Source organism: Ciona robusta, chromosome 2 (assembly GCF_009617815.1).
Source record: "Ciona robusta chromosome 2, ASM961781v2".
NCBI lineage: Eukaryota > Metazoa > Chordata > Ascidiacea > Phlebobranchia > Cionidae > Ciona > Ciona robusta.
The window spans coordinates 2,134,762-2,157,050 of NC_143236.1; the positions used below are offsets into that span (position 1 = coordinate 2,134,762).

At 35.5% G+C, this 22,289-nt stretch overlaps 2 protein-coding genes across 4 annotated transcripts; one reads left to right on the forward strand and one right to left on the reverse strand.

The window, feature by feature from the left end:
- Positions 1-420: 420 nt before the first annotated feature.
- LOC149739985 (chromatin remodeler ATRX-like) lies at positions 421-21,802 on the forward strand. 3 transcript variants are annotated; one of them, XM_089873334.1, is made up of 26 exons: positions 421-749; positions 954-1,196; positions 1,708-1,779; positions 1,991-2,104; positions 2,743-2,889; positions 3,318-3,473; positions 3,861-3,998; positions 4,547-4,724; positions 5,675-5,812; positions 6,279-6,454; positions 6,967-7,107; positions 7,459-7,560; positions 7,895-8,025; positions 8,375-8,455; positions 8,854-9,041; positions 9,491-9,650; positions 16,635-16,856; positions 17,061-17,238; positions 17,501-17,680; positions 18,415-18,570; positions 18,902-19,147; positions 19,577-19,657; positions 19,740-19,886; positions 20,247-20,339; positions 20,575-20,695; positions 21,199-21,802. In XM_089873334.1, the coding sequence occupies exons 1-26, from the start codon at positions 597-599 to the stop codon at positions 21,546-21,548; spliced, it is 4,092 nt and encodes a 1,363-aa protein (XP_089729460.1). In that variant the 5' UTR covers positions 421-596; the 3' UTR covers positions 21,549-21,802. The 3 variants fall into 3 exon arrangements, with proteins under 3 accessions (XP_089729460.1, XP_089729461.1, XP_089729462.1); XM_089873335.1 differs by having other exon boundaries at positions 20,575-20,692; XM_089873336.1 differs by having other exon boundaries at positions 422-749; positions 1,726-1,779.
- Positions 10,473-16,171, reverse strand: LOC149739986 (putative ammonium transporter 1). Its single transcript, XM_089873338.1, has 10 exons — positions 15,972-16,171; positions 15,298-15,521; positions 14,589-14,757; positions 14,093-14,264; positions 13,056-13,180; positions 12,693-12,854; positions 11,857-12,015; positions 11,447-11,602; positions 11,071-11,200; positions 10,473-10,929 (listed from the first exon to the last, which is right to left on the reverse strand). The coding sequence occupies exons 1-10, from the start codon at positions 16,063-16,065 to the stop codon at positions 10,725-10,727; spliced, it is 1,596 nt and encodes a 531-aa protein (XP_089729464.1). The 5' UTR covers positions 16,066-16,171; the 3' UTR covers positions 10,473-10,724.
- Positions 21,803-22,289: the final 487 nt, after the last annotated feature.

Sequence of the window (22,289 nt, forward strand, 5' to 3'; positions counted from 1 at the left end):
CAAATTCAGTCAAAAAGAGCGAAACTTGTTTTGTAAGTTATCTATCTGCTATATATAAACCGCAGGGAACAGTTATGTATCTTAGATTCACTTGCTTATAGATTAACATGAGCAGTCTATAAGGGTCCCCATATATTAACGGCTATCATTTTGGGTACCATCATTTTGCTACTAATTCTATTTTTTTGTTTCAGTTAAGCCGATATTTTTTCGTTTATGTATTCACAGAGGAAAATAAACGTCATGTTCTGTAAATTGAATTGAGTAGGTTTAAACTGAATAGGTTCGATATAATCAGGAAATGGTATGTTGACATCCTGTCCCGTGTTTCGTATAGTCGACGTCTAAGCTTAACCATCACCAGCCGTTACAGTTATCCAACTAAACCTAAAGGAACAAAACCAAAAATTGTTTTCTGCATAAGCTCCTTTAGTGTATGTAGATTGCTAGTATAGCTCCATTTGTTATTGATAATTTTGCAGCTTTAGTAATTGTATAAAGTAGCGAATGACATTTATTTGGACGAAACGTACTGAATATTGTTGTGTCATTTATTTTGCATTCGGTTAAGCTTTCACGCTTTCCCACCTCTCGTGATGGTGAGGAATAAACCGAAACCTTCAAAGACATTTATTGAAAGTGATGAAGAGACAAGTGATGTGGTTCCTCCTGAATCCGAAGATGATCAGAGTTCGGATGGAGGGAATAATAAAGAATTGAGTTCTTCATTGGAGGATAGTGATGATGAGGTAATTAGGATGTGTGTGGTGTGTAATGAGAATGAATGTAAATTAGTTATCTACTTGTGGCGAGGCATTGACAAATTTGGAATGTTGTAACACAGGTGAAAATTGTATAAATGTAGGTAAATGTTGAATTATAGACTTGCTTAATAAGTTACAAATATGAAGAAAATTTGCTATGCTTAAGACTTAAGTTTGTTATTTTAACAGAATCATAAGGATGAAACTCCTAATACCAGAAAAAGAATTTCTAAACGGAAAAAACAAGAAGCAGATAATGAAGATGTTAATGATGGCGATATGTCTGTTGATGAAAAATCAACATCTTTAAAACTTGTGCTGAGGAAGAGGAAAGCTTCCACTCCTCTGGATGAAAGTTCTGATCCAGATGATGAGGATTCCTCCAGTGACGATTCTTCTGCTGCAACATCAGACGAAGATCAAGCTTCACAGGTGCATTTCAATGTTAATTTTAATTGAATTTGTAGTTAACAAACCTTTGTATGTATAGGCTATATGGTATAGTATAGGCCATGGCTTCCCAAATTTATTTTGCCCAAATCCCTTTTATTCTCCTAAAAATTTTTCCAACTCTTCATGGTTAAATTGGTAAACAGTGTGAGTTTAATACATAATATATTTGTGATATTTATATTTATTTAAATGCTTAATCCGCTCTCATTTACTGAGTTCCATGGTTTGTTACTCAAGGGCTAGACCCATATACATAATCTACACTCTACAGCTTAGTTAAGAACAATGTTTAGTGCAATTGTACCAGGTTTATCAACGGCAATTTGAAAAGTTCGCTTGTAATTTGAATGAATTAAATGAGAGGTAGAATAAAATATACAGGAGCCTTTTGTGCAAAATTAGTATACTCTTGACGAAACCTGAAGTTCTTTAAATGTACAATTTCCTGACTCGCTGGCTGGGGGTAATAATCCTGGTAAAACCTACCTAGTTTGTGATTTATTCACAGAAATCTAAAAGGAGGAAAAGTAGAAAAAATAGTAGAAGAGAAGCACCAAAGAGGGTAACTATTTGTTGTATCTAATACCAAACCTTAAGATCGTTTAAATTAACAATGTGCTTTACATCAGCAATAGCCTATAGTAGGAATCAATTGAAACATAATATAGAGACTGATGTTGTGTTTTTGACCAGGGTTCTTCATTATCTTGTTGTCAGTAGTATTGTTCAAATAAAAGTCATACTTAAGCGTTCATGGTTCATCTTAATTCCAGAAATCGCGCTCAAAATCTGGTGAGAAAAAAACTAGGAAGAAGAAGGACAAAAACACGGGTAGAAAGAAAATTAAAAAGATATTTGGTGGAGATCAACTGAACGAAGAAACAAAAGTATGACAAATATAAAATATTGTCAATAATATTTACTTGGGTCAATTGGGTGTGTCGTTTATACATAATTTATGTGAAACTTAGTGTTGTTGTGGTATTGTTTATTCATTGGTTGTGGCTTGAGTGAAATTTATTAGAATTTCTTCTTTACAAATACTGTTTAATAGTTTATCATAGATTTGATTCAACCAAACCGGTTAGTACTATTTGTGTATAGACCTACCCATTTTTTCTGACCATTTAAATCATTAGAGTAACATTTATAATTAACCTAATAAAGGTATGAGCAGATAGAATTCTCTCTGAAGCAAAATTTCAATAGTTTTTGGAAACGTTTTCATTCACATCTGCTTGTTTTCATTAGTCACTTTGACATTTAAGAAGTTCTGTCAAGGTCGATCAATACTTAGATATGTGGAATGCATTAGTAGATCTACTTTTGTCAAATCCCTTTTCATGGCTATTATTAAGTTTTTGCATTCTGGTACAATGATTAAGTTATTGTTGTGGAAAAGCTAAACCTACAGTTGGCAACAACCAGTGTTTTAAAGATATTTAAGATAATCTATGTAATTTGTGCTGGTAGTTCATCAATTAATTAAATTTGAGCTTTTTTAAACTTGTTCTTTTTGTTCTAGGATGCAGAGAAGAGAGAAGAAGAGCGAAGGAAGAGGTTGGAAATGAGAGGAGATGATAAAATCGTGGAGGTTGGTTTGGATGATTCATTCAACATGGTGGAAACTGTTACAAAACGCCTTGTTCTGCAGAAGGAACCACTTGTAGAGGTATGTTAATGAAAGATAGAGCAAAAGTTTTATATTATTAATGATACAATTAATGTGCAAGTTAAACTGTTGAACATTCAAGTTAGCCATTTTTCATGCATGTGATCTACACAATGTACAATCACACTTAAACTACAGGCAAATAATTTTTATCCAATAACTTCAGTAGCCTACTTCACTTACTGTGCCCATCTCAAAAACAATTTACAATAAACCATTATTAGCATTTGGAAATTGATCGCTTTTAAATATGATATGATTTTAGAATTAATTAAACATAAAATTACTACCACCATTCTTTGTTTTTAATTAATAGTATATTCTTAGACTCTTAGTTACAAACTCTTTTTACTCAATCAATATATAGTATAATAGTAAGTCTTAAAAACAACGGACCAGCATACCGATATTTCGTTGTGCAATCCTAGGTTCACCCATCTATCACTGTGCATTTAAAACCCCACCAAGTGGAAGGAGTGCAGTTCATGTGGGATAACTTGATCGAGAGCACGAAGCTGGCAGAGGAAGGCACTGGTGGTGGATGTATCTTAGCACATTGTATGGGACTTGGGAAGACACTTCAGGTAAGCGTTATGACAATAAGTTATGCTTATGCATGGGTGCTATAGGACAACTTTTAAAGAGTTTTTGTTTTAAACAACATAATTTTAGTGTACATTGTTTTTACCTGTTGTCCGAATACTTGGATATGTATGCGTATGCTTTCAACTGATGGATATTTGATGATTAACAATAGCAGGCTGGTTTTACATCTATCTGTGTAAGGTCCAAGGTGAAACTTAAGAGAACCTGAGTGTTTTGTCTAAAAAAAACAACCAGAATTTTTCAGTTTGGCCTTCCCATGCATTGAGCTGGCTGCTTTCTATCAGGCAATTTAATATATTCAATCGAATAACCATATTTGTATTTTTAGCAGGTATTGAAAAATTGTTTTTTTGTTTTGTATTCAGACCATCACAACCATACACACCATCTTACGAAGTGAAAATCTTTCTATTAAAACTGTGTTAGTTGTTGCCCCACTAAATACACTGCTTAACTGGATGTCTGAGTTTGATAGATGGGCTCCTGATGATGAACCATTAATTGTAAGTACATACAATGTTCATTGTTTTTACTCCATACACAATACACACATGGGCATATTAAGGGTGTGGAATCTTTGTTTTTGTTAAATATAAGTTATGATTAAACCCTGTTTCATTTCGCCGCACAACTGGCTTTTCAAGTCTCGCATAAAGAAACGTTTAAAAATAGTGATCCTCCCATTTAAGTTCCTAGATATTCCTTCCTGAATACAGATACAGGATGGTTTGGTAAGAGATCTATGATAATTACACCAAAAAAGTGGCTTTTTATGATTGTAATGGATTGTACATCATATGGTGCAACGTGCAAGTGTAATATAAGATAGAGATATAACAGGCATATAACATACCTACAGCAGGTTTAAAGAATAAAAAGATTAGTAATTATATTCACTTTTTTTGCATAAACCATGTGCATTAGTAGCCTGGGTCTGGGTGTTAGGGTAATCGACCAAATCTTGCCCAAATCGGAGGTCCTAGACAAGGACCTCACTACAAAATAGAAATATATTTCGTGCATTTTTAACATAATGATATTTTCATAACAGACATACAACCTCGGTGCATATGCGACTCGTAAAGAGAGAATCAAAGTTCTCGACAAGTGGAAGAAGACTGGAGGAGTGATGGTGCTCGGATATGACATGTTCCGCCTCCTTGCTTCCGGAACAAGGATCAGATACAAAGCTTGGAGGGAGAGCTTTGCGAGTGCTCTTCTTGATCCAGGTGACTTTTGCTATTATGGTCGTAGGTTGGGTTAATATGTATATTATTTTGTATTCACTTTATTAATGTTTTGTAAGCATTGATAATTTTGTTTTTACTGTTTTCAAACAATTTTTTTAACAGTTTAGTGTCATTTCGTTCGTGCTGGTTTTTAGCCTGAAAAACACCAATCTGACACGTACTTCTTTAGTCAGTAAACATATTCATAAATTCTCACTTATTAACAATGTAAAATATGTTGATTGTTTTTCAAGTCTCCATGAACACCTTAAACTTTATTATCGTTGTTTATACGCTATTGTTGTTTCAGCTGTTAAAATTCTGTTATAAAAAAGTAATTATGACGTTGTATAGTACAGACAGTATGTGGTTAGATTTTAGTACTGCCGTAAATACAAATACACAATAGAATTGTAATATCTATGCAATGTTTTGCATGCCAACTTTATCAATATTAGTGTACAAAGTGCAGCAATATATTGATTAAATATTTATTAATTTCAGTCACTCTAAATCCCATTTTCTTGACTGAAAATAGGATTGAAATAATTATGACTCAAAACCACTTGTATTTGCCTAGGGTTGGTATACTCTTATATCTTGCCAAACCACTCAGTTTTAACTTGAAATCATGAAAATTTGGTCAGAACTTACAACTTGATTTTCATTGCAACCTTTGGTTGTTTTACCATGAATTAAAAATTGAAATTTTGTGATTCACTATTTGTTTTCATTGTTATAAAAACACAGAAATGCTGAAGGCACTGTTTATAAACTGTCGCAGTCAAACATAACTTACCTAATTTATTAAAACAGACTAATTTATTACATTACCAACATTTTTAAGTCTCATATAAGTCATCTTCGAGGTGAAATTCAACCTGATTTAAAACAACAATCAGACTTTTTTATTTTTTTTTATTGGTGTTAAAAAATTAATTTTTTCGCAGGTCCTGATATTGTAGTGTGTGATGAAGGGCACAAACTCAAGAACTCAGAATCGAACATTTCTCAGGTTATGAGCAAACTTAAGACACGTAGAAGAGTGGTGCTTACTGGGACTCCTCTGCAAAACAACCTCGTTGAATGTAAGTTGGTCATTGCTTTTATTTGGCCTTTTTTATGGCACACCAAATTTTATTTTTTAGCTACTATTATAAAATAACTTGTCTGTTATTGTTACAGTAATTGTTAGGGTAACTTATAAAAAAAGCTATGTAAACTTAGTAAAGCCTTCACTGTTAAGGAAATGATTCTACAATTTAAAATACAATTTTCTCTTTTTTACATAACTTTTTATTCTGCATAAAATTGCTCACCAGTCACTAGAAAAGCCAATATTAAATGTTTGTTTTCTGGTTCTGTCAATTTTTTGAACAATTAATTATGGACTGCAGCAATATATATCTTCCTTTTGGCTTTTATTGTGCTTAAGCAAGCATCGAAATGATGGCAACGGGCTTTATAATGGTTTGTGTGTGTGTTCCAAATCAATCAATATGTCACTCAAAACTGCCTATATTCTTCCCAATCAATATCTGATATTTTATCCAGACCAATGCATGGTGAACTTTGTGAAGCCAAACCTGCTTGGGTCACTGAAAGAATTCCGAAATCGTTTCGTGAATCCTATTTCTAATGGTCAGCACCTGGATTCAACGGACAGGGACGTTCGTCTCATGAAAAAGCGTTCACATGTGCTTCATAATATGTTACAAGGTTTTGTACAGGTTTGTTATGAGAATAGTGAACACAAAACTTGAATACATGGGATTTAGATTTTGCACTATTTATATCTTTAAAGTTACACCCATATTCAAGTGAAAACACCCATATCAAACACATGTAGTGAAAAGTTTTTTTATCGTAAAATTCGGATGCTAAAACATAAGATTTCACCCTTGTTTCAACCGTTTAGGTAAAGTTTGACCCCTAACCTGAAACCTCTCTTATGCAGGGGACAGGGGTACTCGGTACATCATTTGTATTCCACTGTGATTTCCTAAGTTGTGAATATTTTTAGTTTTTATGGTGGTTATGTTTCTGTAATATAACTAAGAAGAATTGACCATGTTCTGTATTTAAGTTATTTTCGCTTGCATATGTGTACTTGCTTATAAAGACATAAAATTATTTTTTTATGAAGTACAACTTTCTTATTTAATATTTTGATAGTCCTATTCTAAAAACTGCTTCAATTCCTTTTTGTTTTCCAGCAATTAATAATTCTTGCTTATTACAGAGGAAAGATTACACCTCCCTTGCCCAGTACTTGTGTGGTAAATATGAGTATATCATTAAAGTTCGTCTCAGTCCTGTGCAAGTGTCTTTATACCGTCACTACCTTGATACAATGACCAACAGAGGCAACAACCCACATGCTGTAAGTAAATTGGATTTTCAAATATTAAATGGTTGTGGCTTGTGGGAATGGTTAAATAGTCATAAGAATCGGAAAACTCTTACTTTTAGTTTTTGTGCGTCAGTGCTTTACAGCCATTTTGTAAAGTTTTAAAACTTTAAATAGCTAAGAAAATATTTTAATCTATTTTTTTATTGTGTTTCTCTGTTTCATTACACTCCAGTCCATGCTACATAAGACTTGCTAAAAACTAAAATTAAGCACATTGTATTTAAATTCTGTTATATGGGTTGGAATATGCCAAAGCAGAATTCAGTCAATTCACTTCAAATTTTGTATTGATAAATAATCACATAATAATCGTCTTTAAAGGTCCAGCAAGGTTCAAGAGATACTGGGTTATTCTCTGATTACCAAAACCTGATGCGAATATGGACACATCCACGTGTGTTGCAGTTGCACACCATTAGAAGGGTACGTTTATAACTTTATTTGGTTGGTAGGTAAATTCCGATTACTGCATGAAATAAGAAAATAAATGTAAACACCCATAACGTTTAAAAAAAGATAAATCATTTGCATACCATTTTATGAAAAACATGGGTCAAATAAGTCATGAATTTATTCAGTATGTAATATATATATATATATATATTACAAAAAAAAAACACACTTGTCCAATATATATGTTTGCTTAGTAGGTCGTAATTTCTTGGTGTACAGTATAAAGCTTTGAGAGTATCATGATTTGTGTTGTGAGAGTATCATGATTTTGTAATTTCATATGATTTGTGATTTGTGATCACAGGATGAGCAGATAAATCGGATGATCTGTGATTCGGAGGAAGAGGAGGAAGCTGTGAGTAGTGGGGATGAGGAGTGGACCGCTGATAGGAGAAACAAAGACAAACCTACGGAAAAACAGGAAGATGAAAAAAAGTGAGAAAAAATTATAAATTTGTTTAACTTTGGAAGTGTGTTTTTTGCATGATATAAAAAATTGTTGTCTAATGTAAGGTGCATAATTGACATTAGTGGTTACCGTCACGGTCAGGGCCAACTAGGATTTTGTCCTTGCAGCATGTAACATTGCTTATTCTTAGTTTGCTGCATACACGTAATGTCGTAATGGGTTTATAAAAAACTTTGTATTAATAAAACACAGTTTTGAAATTATCTTGAAAAATGCTTAGCTTTTTAGATATTTTAACATAAACTAATGGATGCAAACCACCACCATATCTTTTCATGTTGTTCAGTCAGATAATGTTGTTTTGACTTTTCGCAGACCCCCAATACAAAATGGTGGAATGGTTTCTTTACTTGAATCAGACGCAGATGATGATGAAGTAAAATCCAATGTTACAAGGTGTTTTAATAGATAAGTCCTTATAATTAATAATTATGTAATGACTCGCATAGAGTGTACCTGCTTATTATATATTATTAAATGTGCATGATAATTTGTTTATTTAATTTAATGTGTGCATCAAAACAACCAAAACTAAGAATTCATTACTTCCATTTTAAATGTTTTGTAACAAGTAACTTAGTAATATATAATATATAATATATTAACTATACAAGGTATTGTAGCGGCTCTGTCTGTTTGTTCTGTTCCAAATTTACATTGACATATACATCTAACTTTGTATAAGAATATTTACTACTAATGGTTTATTACACACATTCACATTATTTTGAATTCTGAGATATTTTTGTGCTCCGATATTTTCACTTTTTCTGAAAATTCTGCATGTTCTGTAGGAAGTCCAAGAGGATGAAGGGAAGCTCAGATGAGGAGGAACACACCGCAACATCCAGCTCTGAGGATGAGTTTAAAAGTGACTCGGAAGAAGAGGAAGAGGTGGAGGTTAAATCACGGAAGAAGCACAGACCAAAGAACTCGGGAAGATACAGATTAAGAGGAGGGAATAGTGATAGTAGTGATAATGGTAAGTAACAAACATCTCAAGATTAATGTGTTATATGTCATCAAAGAACTTTTAAAGTTAGTGTGTACATTATATGAACATACATACTACTGACTTTATAGTAAAATCAATATAGTAGGACAGGGGAAGAGGAAATACTTTAGCACATAACATTCAAATATCCTGATCGTATTTCAATCAATCAAACAACTATCTATGGGAGTCCTGAGGATACAGTTTTACAATTCTTTAAATGTTCTTTGTTTACTATCAAATGGGACGAGAAATTGGAATGAAAAGGTGTCCCATCTAGATCTACATCTACCCCCACCCTACTATGTTTTTAAACAAAAGTAATATTTGCTTAAAAGAGGTAGAATAAAAATGGACTGTTAACAATTAAAAAAACAACAAATAAATCCAACCCAGCCCGCTCCTGTAAAGTCTGTAAATCTAATATCCTTCATCAGATCCAGTGATGCAGTTGAACAAATCAATGGAATCAACGGAGGAGAATGAATGGTACTCCTCCATTGTGGGGAAGGATGTTGCTGATGATCAGAATGCGGGAGGAAAGCTTGCTGTCCTCTTTGAAATTCTTCGTCTTGCTCATGAATGTGATGATAAAATGTGAGTGGAGTTTTTTTTGTTTTATCTAATGAGTTCATAGTTTTTAGTCTTGTTGCATCCGTCGAATTAGGAGATAGCCAATATAAATTATAATCCAGGCTTTTGTGCTTTGTAACTTTGTGTTATGTTGCAGCAACTTTTTTGGTTATTTAAGTATAATTTATTACGTGTTGCATGTGTTTAATATGTTATCGCAAGCAGTTAAAATTAGGCTGTTGGTGTTGTCTAGTATTGGTATGTGAATAATCTCTATGGTTGATTATCATACTAGAGTGTAAGAAAGCAGTTGAAATGAATAAATGAATGTAACTTTGTTAGAAAACGACAGTTGTTATAACACGGGTGTTCATACACCTTGTGCCAGCTTAGAGTTACTATGTATGTTACTTTGTGGGTGATTATTTTTGTAGGAAGACTTTTTCATTATTTTTTGGATAGGTAATAATTTGGACAACCTATTAGTGACCACTGGGTTGAAGCAAAGGTATTTTTTTTTGAGTTCCTTGTTTATGGCTTTGTGAATGACAACAGTTAGATTTTAGACGGTGCAAAATATATATAAAGTACTTTTGATATGTATTTGTGCATTAAGGCATGTGCAGATTCTGTTGTAACTTTGTTTGTGCATTCTTTGACAAAGCAAGCAGCTGACTTTTGTTCTATTTGCATAGACCAGAATCTTTAGATGTCTAACTGTTTAGTATTGTAGTTGTACTAGTAGTAATTGTTGTTGCAGGACTATGCAAAAGTTTGAGACAGTCTTGTTCATCTACAGACCCTGTATTCGCACCTCACACAATTCGTTATATTTTAGGCCAGAAATTTATCAAAACAGCTTAATATTTAATAACAAACGATCACAATGACGCCAGGGCTAATTTCAATTCACATAGAATATGACAAGTGCACGACAACAGCAGGTAGATGCTGAATCTTACATTGTGTAACTGATATTGCATCGAATACATGTGCAGTGCAAAATACAAACATTTTGGCAAAAGAAAACTCGGCAGCGTTCTCGCAATTCTGTGGCAACCAAATCGGCCGCAAAATACATGCATGACACACGATGTTCTATTTGCGATTGTACGCGGTGCTTGGTGATAACCTTGTTGGATCTTCTATACATCCGTTTGTGGAGGAGCCTGCTTCAGATGGATGTTGACCATCCCATGCTGACGTGGTGATCGCTGGCAGGGATTTATCAACGAGCGCAGATGCCACATTCCGTTTGACCACTTTGTTTTTCCGTGGAGTTTCTGGTCTGTCGTCTATGATTCTGCAATGCGTTTTGTTAAAAAGGTGATACATTTTTAACTACAAGATATCACAATGAAAAGAATCAAGGTTCGATTACATATTCTACGCAGTCCGTTTGTGTCAACTGAACTGAATGGGGCAGATTAAACCGCATACATACCTCACAAATGTTTCCGGATAAGCATGCTCCCCATGCTTCTGCATATCGATCCCACTTTCTTCAACCGATTTTGGAATTCTCATTAAACCCACCATGTCCAACGTCGTGAATAACGTGAAACAGCACAACCCTGCAACATAACAAATAAATAAATGCAAACTGTCCCATATCTTTTGTGTAACCAACACAAACTGGTCACAACTAATAAATTTGGCAAATACTGTTCACGAACACTGGGGATAACGTGAAACAGTACAATCCTGCAACACACAAATAAATAAATGCAAACTACCAAACTGGCCTATATCGTGAATGTCACCGACGCAAACTTATACAACAACGATTAAATCTGGTAAATCACATATTCTTGTCTTACCCGACCACAACCCAATAGAGAACAAGCCAACCAAGCTCCACCCAACCCCCCTCCATGCGTCCACACCACCTCCGTATATTGGACCTCCCACCGAAACCCCGTTAATTGTTTGACCACGAATAGCGAGAATTGGAGCCGCAAGTGTCCCGACAGTTCCTGTTTTTAAGTACAACTGCAATGTTAGTCTTTATTATTGAAATTAATCCATTAATTTAATATTCTAGCAATTCTGGTCGGTAAATTTTACCAGTCGTCTATTAAAAAGGTCATTTTAAGGTGTTTAATTTGGCCAGCCTAACCTGTTGGTAAGGTGTTTCTTCGAGGTACGCCAGGTGACATGAGATTTAGGTCTAAGTTCGCTCATCACCCTACCAGTTACCCCGGTCTCTACTAACTTTAGTTATACCTACCTCCAAACAAATGAACGGAAATCGCATCCAGTGGGTCGTCTATCTTCAACCATAGAACAAATTGTCGAGCGAACACAAAAACCACCCCAGCCACAGATCCGGTGAGCAGTGCAGCCCAAGGAGCAATGTCGTTACAGCCAGCACACGACGCCACCATGCCTGCAATAAATCGACTTCGGATTTAAGAATTGACGTAATACTTAATGTTCAAAGTTCACAGAAACCTTATTATATTTACAGTATACAGAGTTATAAAGTACTTATGACCACGCTTTTTGTTAAAAGTCGACGGTCGACTGTTCCTCTTGACAATTAAATGCATGTGCGGGGATACTCAATTAACGCGACATTATAAACACACATGACCCGAATGCCCTTTCACGATACTAAGAAATGAATGCCGATTTCGGCACAAATTTCAGTCACTGTAGTATAATTTACGTACACATGGTACAAGGTCGTACAATTACAGTTGAACCGCAATGTAGAAATGTCTACAGCTCCATTTTGGGTCTTTCATCTATCATCGCCATGACGTGTAGTCAACATTTTGATTATTACTCGCTAACAAAAAGGAAGCTTAATTGCTCTACAACAAAGACATTCTCTTACTATTATGACGTTTAACTTATGCGAAGCAGATACCAAGAAAACTGAGTTTTGAAACTGCTTCTTCTCTAAAACGTTATAAGTCCTTGATAGATTGAAAAAAACTGTATTTACACACTTCATGTTGTATAATTTTATAATATATGAGTTCCGTGACCTTTTTGATTTAATGTTATGCTAATCTATGCTGATACAAAAACAACAATGCTAATGAATAAACAACGCACCAGTCAATCCACCGTTGATAGTCATTAGTAAAGACCAATACTTCCCCTTCCCTTTCACCATACTGTGTACTCGATGCGTTAACATAGACGATAGACCTGCAGCGGAGCCACTCAGTATTGTATTAGTTACAGACAGTGATACTTCAAGGCCATCTCCGTTCTCTGAAACGAAAAAAAAAAATGTTAATTTGAAATTGAGATTTTTAAAACATATTTAACTATAAATGTATTCTTGTTGTCATTTTTAACATTAACTTGGATTTACACGTTATAGTCTTGGATATTCAATAGTTGTGACTTGGCGTTCATATAAGTTCCTTTATTACGCTGTACCTAATGAGCATTAACAAATAGTTAACTTACTGGATATGCGTTGAATAGAGGCACCATTAAAACATAAGAAACCAACTAATAGAATGAATGCCCCTAGTGATACGAGAGGTACGCTGTGTCCAGGTATTGGTTTATCTAAACCATCATCGGAAAACCTTTAATAAAACGAAGAAATTTAGATTAATTTATTTTTTACAATTTTGTAATGTAATGTTACTTGCTTTGTGAGAATATGAGCCCAAATCTCGTGGGACATGCCCTGGTTCGCCATCACCCATATAGAATAGTTTAGTGGTATTATGTTAAACTTAGCATTAACGTATTTTTGTATCGTGATCATTAATCCCACGTATATTTGGTTATTCACCTCATGTTTAGACTTCCGAATGAAAATACTACAGCAAGATAAACTTTACGCTCGCTGTTAAATGGGCATACTAACGAAAAATCAAACCCTGTTTGAGTATAGAGTTGTCCAAATGTGATATAAATCGGTACAACCAATAAAAAAAAACGCTGCAGCTTCTTAAAACCGCATTTCAAAACCGCAAATCCAATCGTTGTAGTAAAAAATAAACGACGGTGCGATAAAGCATGGAATTTCGTATAAGAAAAAGTGTCACTCAACCTTGACCGTTTTTAGTTTTTAAAGTACGACAGAAAAATCTATTTCATTTTCGAATTTGTTACAATAACTGCTTTCACTTCGTAAATATATATATATTTGTTGGAATGCCCCTTTAGTTATCACGTTTTTATTTTAATTTATCGTCCCAATTTGGTAGTAAACAAATAATATTCAAAGTTTTATAAATCGTATCCTTAGGACTCTAATAGATCGTTGTTAATTGTTTAAACACGACTAAGATATTTGTATATTATGCATAAGGTGTCACATCTTATCCCACACTACTATATACACCACATAAACAAATTCCGTTAAAACCATTTTCGGTATGCCGTGGCTTACAATGCAAGTAACTAGCTTGTTCGATTACTCGAAGTCGAACAAAATTAAAATACCGTAAAAATACCATTTCCACACAATACCCTCTTCCGTATCTTACCTTCCTAGCCTCGGACCGAGTATTTTTGCTCCGGCTAAAGCAGCCATGCCTCCACATACATGAACCACACAACTACCAGCGTAGTCCTGCATGCTTAACCCAGTACCTGCTCCTGTATTAAGCCATCCATCGGGCGACCAAACCCAGTGCGCACCTACTGGATATATAAACCCTGCAAAATAATAAATATATGAATTGAAAAATAGTAAGTCTTAAAAAAACGGATAATAAAGCCTAAAACATCGACACGTGTATTAGCAATACGAAACCACATAAAGTAATGATGTATGTCTTGTTTTTTTGTACCGTTTTATTTTAGGCAGACATTGTTCATTAAGCTTAACAACGACTTTTTTTGCAGGCGTTTTTACACCTATTTTTTTATTAGAATGAAATGAAGAGCGTATATTTTTCTTTACAAGAAGACTTTTTTAGATTTTGTTTGACCTAAATGCCCACCGTCGTTTTACGCTGCATACTCTAATCGTTTACAAACCTGTAATAGTGAAGCTGTAGATTATATAACATGAGAAGTCGGCCCTTTCCGCCACAGCGCCCGATACCACAGTCGCTGCAGTGGCCGCAAACACATATTGGAAAAAAAAGTTTGCAAAATACGAACTACTGGTTTCATATCCGCCCAAAGTTTGGTTGTTTGCTATGACCTAAGTTTAGATGAAAATTAGATTATATAGTTAGATGTGGTATTGTTGACCTTTACACCGTGTTTTTGTTTGATGAAAATTTAATTGCGTTTCTCGATGAAATATTTCTGTTTTGAAAAAGGAAGCAGTACTTTGTATATAAAAACATATGATGAATTAATTTTCTTAATCTACCATATAATATAAGAGAAATCGACAGTCAAGCCAATTATGTAGGGTGGGGGAAGATGGGACACCTTTTTTTATTCTGTTTACTCGTCCCGTTCAGTAGTAAACAAAGTACATTCAAGTAATTATAAAACCGTATTTTCACGACTCCCATGGACCGTTGTAAAATGTACGATCAGGATATTTGGATATTATGTGCTAAAGGTGTCCCGTCTTCCCCACCCTACTATATGTAGTTGTGGACGCGGCAAGACACGATACCGCTATTTTGTATTGACCAGGTAGCTTAAATCATGGCACACTCTCCTGCTATAACACTTATGTAGAACATGTGTTCTCGTAAGCCAAAGTTACATAGAAACTGGAACCTACCGATTTCTCAAAGTATTGCACATTTGCCCCGAAAAAGTTGTTGTGGCCGATGAACGAGTTGCCCGGACGACCATATGCAAATGGATAACCGAACGCGAAAAATGATAAAGAACCAACGAAAACGTCAAGTGTGTTCTTCATAAGAATATTGACTGTGTTACTACTTCTTACTGATCCTGCTTCCAGAAAAGCGAACCCACATTGCATGAAGAATATGAACATGCCTGTTATGTATTAGAAATAAATTGCTGATTAGGTAGAGATAGCAAAGGTGATTTGTCAACTAAAAAGCAAACATGTAAAAATGACAGACTGATTGAGATTAGATTATGGTTCATTTTTTGACTGACTTTTCTTGTACATCTATCACCATTTAATTGTGCAGTACTTGCAACGCACACACGTGATGTATTGCGTCAACGATAAAGTACTGCGTCAGAAAAAAGGGATTATTACGTATATGCGGTATCCTATGGTATTAGTGGAAATTAAACCTCAGCGGCTTTCTGAATAAACGTTTCTGCTTTAACTCTCACACTACAAAACACATATTTCCATCTTACCCCACATAACTATACTTCAAGTATTAACTTAATAAATATAACACGGCCAAGATTCATATGCGTTAGAAACGTGTTGACAACAACGAGATCTAAACCACAGTCGTCATTTACCGTTTATTATCATGAAGAACTGGTCCAAGTTTTCCTGCAAGATTGCCATTTGCTTTCTTAGCAATTCAAGCTGCATTGCTTCGTTTTCGTTCATTTTGTTAACAAACAACCAACTCACAGTGATCGGTAGTACTGCAATGAAAAACTACTATCCTTTCGTAGCTTGTCGAGCCACCAGCCTTCTGTGATGCACAAATATATCGCATAAAATATTTATACCCACATTAATACGATATTCAAATCCTATGTACCAAACTACGAGCAATCACCCAATTGGTCGAACTCTGACACTCAACCTTATACCGCGGCTACACTGGTAACCAATCTCATTCAACTGACAGCGCTCTGGCACGGCCACTCACGTTGATGACGTCACCGAATAAGAAATACGATCTACGCAGCCGCAATTAGAACCTCTTACCGCGAAATGACAATGCCGTCTACTATGACTTATTAATAATGTTCGTTCAGTAACAGATGTGCGTTTAAATAGATACCTGTTATGCATTATGTTCATTGACATTTATACCTTACTGTGACGTCACTCCACCCAAATCGTGCCAAATGTCAGCGTTACATAATACAAGTCACTGTTTAAACATTTTTGAACTTACCGTAAGACTAAAAAACCGCCATGTTTTATCCATATTCTTTCTATTCCAGCCTTGTATTCAGTCAAAGTCTTCTCTCGCTGGACTTGATCGAGGAAATGCTTGCTCTGTCAACCGTGAAGGTTCTCAGCCAATTAGAAGACGGGAAAATCTCGACGGAGATTGACTATAGGAAGTGGTATAAAAACTTGGATTATTTCCGTATGGACGGTTCATCGCTGGGAAAATCGCGACAACGTTGGATAAATGAGTTCAACGATGAAACGGACAGAAGGTATATGGTTTGGAGAGTTTAGACCTAAAACACAAAAGCCGTTATTTATGTAAATTCACCACTCAACCGCCACCATTCACGTATACGACATCCTTTTGTTAAAAAAAGCTTAAAAATCACACTTTTTTCTTAACTTATATTTATTATATATAATTGGTGTGTTAATTTTCCGAATTTGCAATCTTTAATAACAACATTTTTAAGGGCAAGGTTATTTCTTATATCAACGAAGGCTGGTTCGTTGGGCGTGAATCTGGTAGCTGCGAATCGTGTCGTTATTTTCGATGCATCGTGGAATCCTTCGCATGATATTCAGTCAATTTTCCGCGTTTATCGTTTCGGTCAGGCCAAATGCTGCTATATTTACCGGCTCATTGCACAGGTGAAAATGACTGTGTTTCAAATGTAAATTTACATGTTGGTGTTGTTGTTGCTTGTTGGTCTTGGATGGCATTACTGCTGAATATACAGGCAATGAATTTGCTTTCATGTTACCCTGTACCTAGAAAACAAACGCCCGGATTATACAAAGCGCACGTCATTTTTCCAGTTACGAGCCATATACCTAAATAGTCTGCCCAATTATACGTCTTATGTATCAAAATAACTTGGAAAATATAACCAACCGCTTTGCATTACTACAGGGAACCATGGAAGAAAAAATCTACGACCGACAGGTCACCAAACAGTCATTGTCATTCCGGGTAGTGGACGAGCAACAGATCAACCGACATTTCACTGCCCATGATTTACAGGAATTGTACACTTTCAACCCGTCACCTACTCCAGCCGAAAGCGAGAGACCAACACACGCTTTGCCTAAGGTAGGTTCCTAACTATGTTCAAATGCGTCATATGTATATGTCAACGAATCAAGGACAGCATTTATTGTTGTTGTAATTAACATACGGTTGCAGATAGTGTTTCACATCCCCTAATTACTACATATGGCAGTAATCTGTCACGAACTCACGGTCCTACTGTTATCCACAGTTAAAGTATTATAGAAATATGAACAACCGCCTGATGCCTGTCCACGCTATAACCATTTGATTTTTACAACGTATTCAAGTACGATGGTAAAAAAACAAAACACTGCCAAGAGCAAATTTATTTTTTAATCACGGCAGCATCAACACATTAAATCGTGTTTTCATTAATTTTTTATCCTTGAATACATACACCTGCATTATGCATGATGATATTCAGTGTTTTAAATTATTACAGTGACGACAGTCATGTTATAAAGGTAACCGGTGGTGTTATGTGTCAAAATCAAATGCAGTAAGCACTAATACACGCTTGCTTGGATTTAAAATCAAGTAAAAAGTATAAGTCCCTCTATGACATTATAGAAAAATATATAACAACGGCAAAACGTAATCTACTTCAGACCTTTAGCATGATCAAACGACATCGATAGAGGAACTGCTTTGCATATAATTGCATATAATGATAGTCATTACTTTACCTATGATCACCAAAAATATATGAAAGAAATTTAGTGACAAAGGCCTTTTTTTAGTAAACGAATCTGACTTGTTCCTTGCAACCATAGGACCCCTTGCTCGCTGAGTTGTTGACTGGAGAATGCACCCGTGACAAGATTGTTAGTTACCATCAACACGACTCGCTTCTGGATCATCAGGAGGCGGAGGAGCTCACTGAGGAGGAGAGGAAGGCGGCGTGGGAGGAGTATGAGAATGAGAAGAAGGTATTGTGAAGTCACAGTCGCCATTTTACGTTTGTAAATATTTGTGTTGCGGATAATTGTAAAGCAATTATTACGCACCTAAACAGTTAGGTGCAAAAACTAGGGATTTGAATAATATAAGCATAAGGGAAGGGTGAGGTCCTACCAAGGCGTGAGAGCCAGGTGAACTAGGGTTTACGCAAAGTTCGCACATTATCCCTGCTAATCTGTATAAAAAGCTATTTCTAAACCGTCAGGGCAATACATACTGTGTTTCATTATATAGTACAAGTCTCTGTTGCTTTTCCGTTCCCATTTTATAATAAATATCCTTACCGTATTTTTTACCCAGGGTCTCCACCGTTTTAACCCACCACCCCAACAACAACGAACCGCTTTTACTGTGGCAAATCAAATGACCAACCAGATTACCCCCTTTAATATGCTCAGTCAACTACAGCCAGATCCTATCTCCACAATACAACAAGACAATCTACTGAGTGAAGCTGTTCTTTCCTCGCTCAGGTTGCCTTTAACTCCTGAAATGAGTAAAGAGCAACGTAACCAGGCACAGTCAGTGGTTACTCTTATGTTAAAGGTGAGTGAAACCCTTTATTTTATGGTATACTGATAGGTACATGGCATGTACTGAAATATACTCTCACTGTAACAACGGTAACGGTTTAATACGTAGGAATACCAGGGTGATGGGGTAATATGGGACATGTTTTCATTTTCTTTACTTGTTTCTTTTGATAGTAAACAAAGAATATTACAGAGTTATATAACCGTAGCCTACCGACTAAAAAAGAGGTGTTAATTGTTTAAAACACGATCAGGAAATATGGGTTTTAGGTTCTAACGGTATCCCATCTTACCCCACCATACTATATAGCTATATATTTATAACCCAGTCATCAGAACTATTCTAATCCATGTCAGTAATTTCCTACATCGAGCTACGCAAATAAAGCTGAGATTTAGACCCACTCCACATCATCTTGTTACCGCAAACCTTTCTTTACAGGCGACTCGTGTTATGCAGCAAGCCGCCGCTCGCCTCGAGTTTTTGAAACCCGTCGACCATGAAAAAACGATGTCCAACCTTGTAAGTTGATTAACCGCACATTTATTTATTCATTTATCACGTCGTAAATTCACCGTTCGTTCATCTTCACGTTTATGTTTAGAAAGCATTGCCCATGTATCGGCACATGAAGGACGACAGCTTGCGGATGATTGCAATCGAGCTGATGATCCGCCAGCAGCAGCAGAGATCGAACGCGGAGAAAGAATTTAAAACAAGCAAAATGCAAATCACTTGGTTGGAAAGCAGGGTAAACAAAACATTTCATTTTTGTTTAACTAGATTTAAGTAGAAAGTGTTATATATTTCGCATTTCTTGATATATAAATTCGTTTTTTTTACCTCTAGCGTCTGCGTGTGTATAACGACTGTTGTTTTATTGCTGATTTCCTTTTTTTCGTTGTATTAATCAACCTGATCTTCTGTTAAATAACCTGAACCAATAAGATAAAAATGTAACCATTAGACACTTTTCATAGAGTTGAACGATTTCTACGTAGAAATAAAGTAACGATCTGGTGCTACGAAGATCCTATAAGAGTGTTATGTATTTCTCATTTCTTGATATGTAAGTTCGTTACTGCAACTACTAATAAACTTTTCTATACAGTATCGTAAGATCATTCAAGATGCAGTGAATCTCAACGGAATGATCGCTCTTGCCAAAGCCGCAGCCAACGGGCCGAACTCAGTCATAAACTTAGTAAGGAAAAAAATCGTTTAGCTTTTACAAAATATTTGTATGTTATTTAAATTCTTTTCTCTTTTAAAAGTATATGTTTATGTTTTTCGATTACATATTCTGTTAAAATTGTCCAAGTATGGGCGAAAATACACACGAAGATGTGCCAGCCCTGTAAGGGTGACGTGAATTGTTTATTTTCGTGTTGTGACTAAAACAGGCGAGCATTTAAGTTTTATTTGTAAATTAACCGTAGACTCTGGATGACGACGCTGAAATGAAAACAAAAGCTTCAGATTTAGCTCGCTCTTCATTTCAATCACTGTTGACACAAAATAAGGAAATCGCTCCAAGACCTGCTGCATCTAAAAACGGTAGTAAGTTATTTTGCTTTAACAGCGGTTGGTTTAAACTACGATTGTGTTTATTATACTTACGTTTACGTCACACGACGTCACCGCAGGAAAAAATACGTGCAGCTACAAATGTTTCGCAATGCTATATATTTACCAAAACTCAGTGTGTAGTTCTAATTGATATATATTTTATTTTGATGCAACAAAACTACGTCCAGCAACGCGGATTACTAGATCAGGCTAGATATAAAAAAATATATCGCAGTCGTTTGCATCATATTCATACAAACAATAATTGTATAGTTGGAAGGGGAAAGATGGGATACCTTAGTACATCAAATATTTAAACATTCTGATCGTGTTTTGAACAATTAACAACGATCTATGGAAGTCGTGAGGATACGGTTTTATAATTTTTTAAATGTTTTTCGTTTACTACCAAATGGGACGAGAGAATATAATGAAAATGTTTCCCATCTTCCCCCACCCTACTATATTAACTTTTTTCTCTGGTTATTTATTAGGTGCAAAAGTGACTTCTACTATTTCGGCTCTCTTCAGCGCGTCGTCTAAGCCAGTGAAGGAACTGAGCAGTTCAGAAAAAGAAGCACCCAAAAGTTTAAAACCAACAACAATAGACCTTACTGATGACAACGATAAGGAAACCCGAGATACGAAACCTGTTGTGGAATCACTTGATACAACAAAAGCGAGTGCTGAGGTAGCGAAGAAGGCACCGCCACCGAAGCGTGTAAACGAGAATGGCAGAAAAAAAGCAGCATATGAGAGTGAAGAAGATTCTGAGAGCGATGAAGATTGGGAAACGCAGTATTCTAGGAACGCGAAGAATCGAAGTAGAAGAACTAGGTCTTAACATCTGATCACACCAAAGCTGATTTAATCTATAGTTCCCGACTTACCTATAGCACGATTCTTCATTACACTTTTCCCCACAACAGTATCGGAGCTCCTATTTTTTTAACCCAAGTTTTAACCCATCCCTTTCTCGCGACTGCCACGCGTTTTTTTTATTTCCTTTCATTCAGTTTTTTCGTTCTGTTCTATACTCCCGATCTTAAACCGGTCCGATTAACGTTGTCAGTTGAATAAATTGTACGAGGAGTCTAACTGTTAAACGTTTCGTTTTTATAAAAAGATACTTGAAAATAGAAGCAGGTACTACGGTCAATTATGGCTTGCTTTGTTCATGTGTATATGAAGCATATTACCTAAAATTTAAATGTAACAAATAACGGGCAATTGAATTTGTGAACAGACTGGTACCCGTTTTTTAAACAAGTAATGTATGACGTACTTACAGCAATACACGTCATACCACGAGTAGGACATACATTTTTGTTGATCGGAACTGTTACTATAATATCCAAACTAACTATATCCCTGGCGACATTTTCAAGGTAGTGTATAGCCTATGGATAATTTACTCAAATTCAGGTAACTGAATCTTACTATACGACAGATATTCTACACTCGCTTTCGTACTTCTTGCTTTGCACACTACTGTTTTTTAGTTTTCGTTCTGTCAAAAAAATTGAACGTTTTTTTTTCAATTAAATATTTTGTGCAGCTATCACATGTTAGAGCTTTTTGTCTA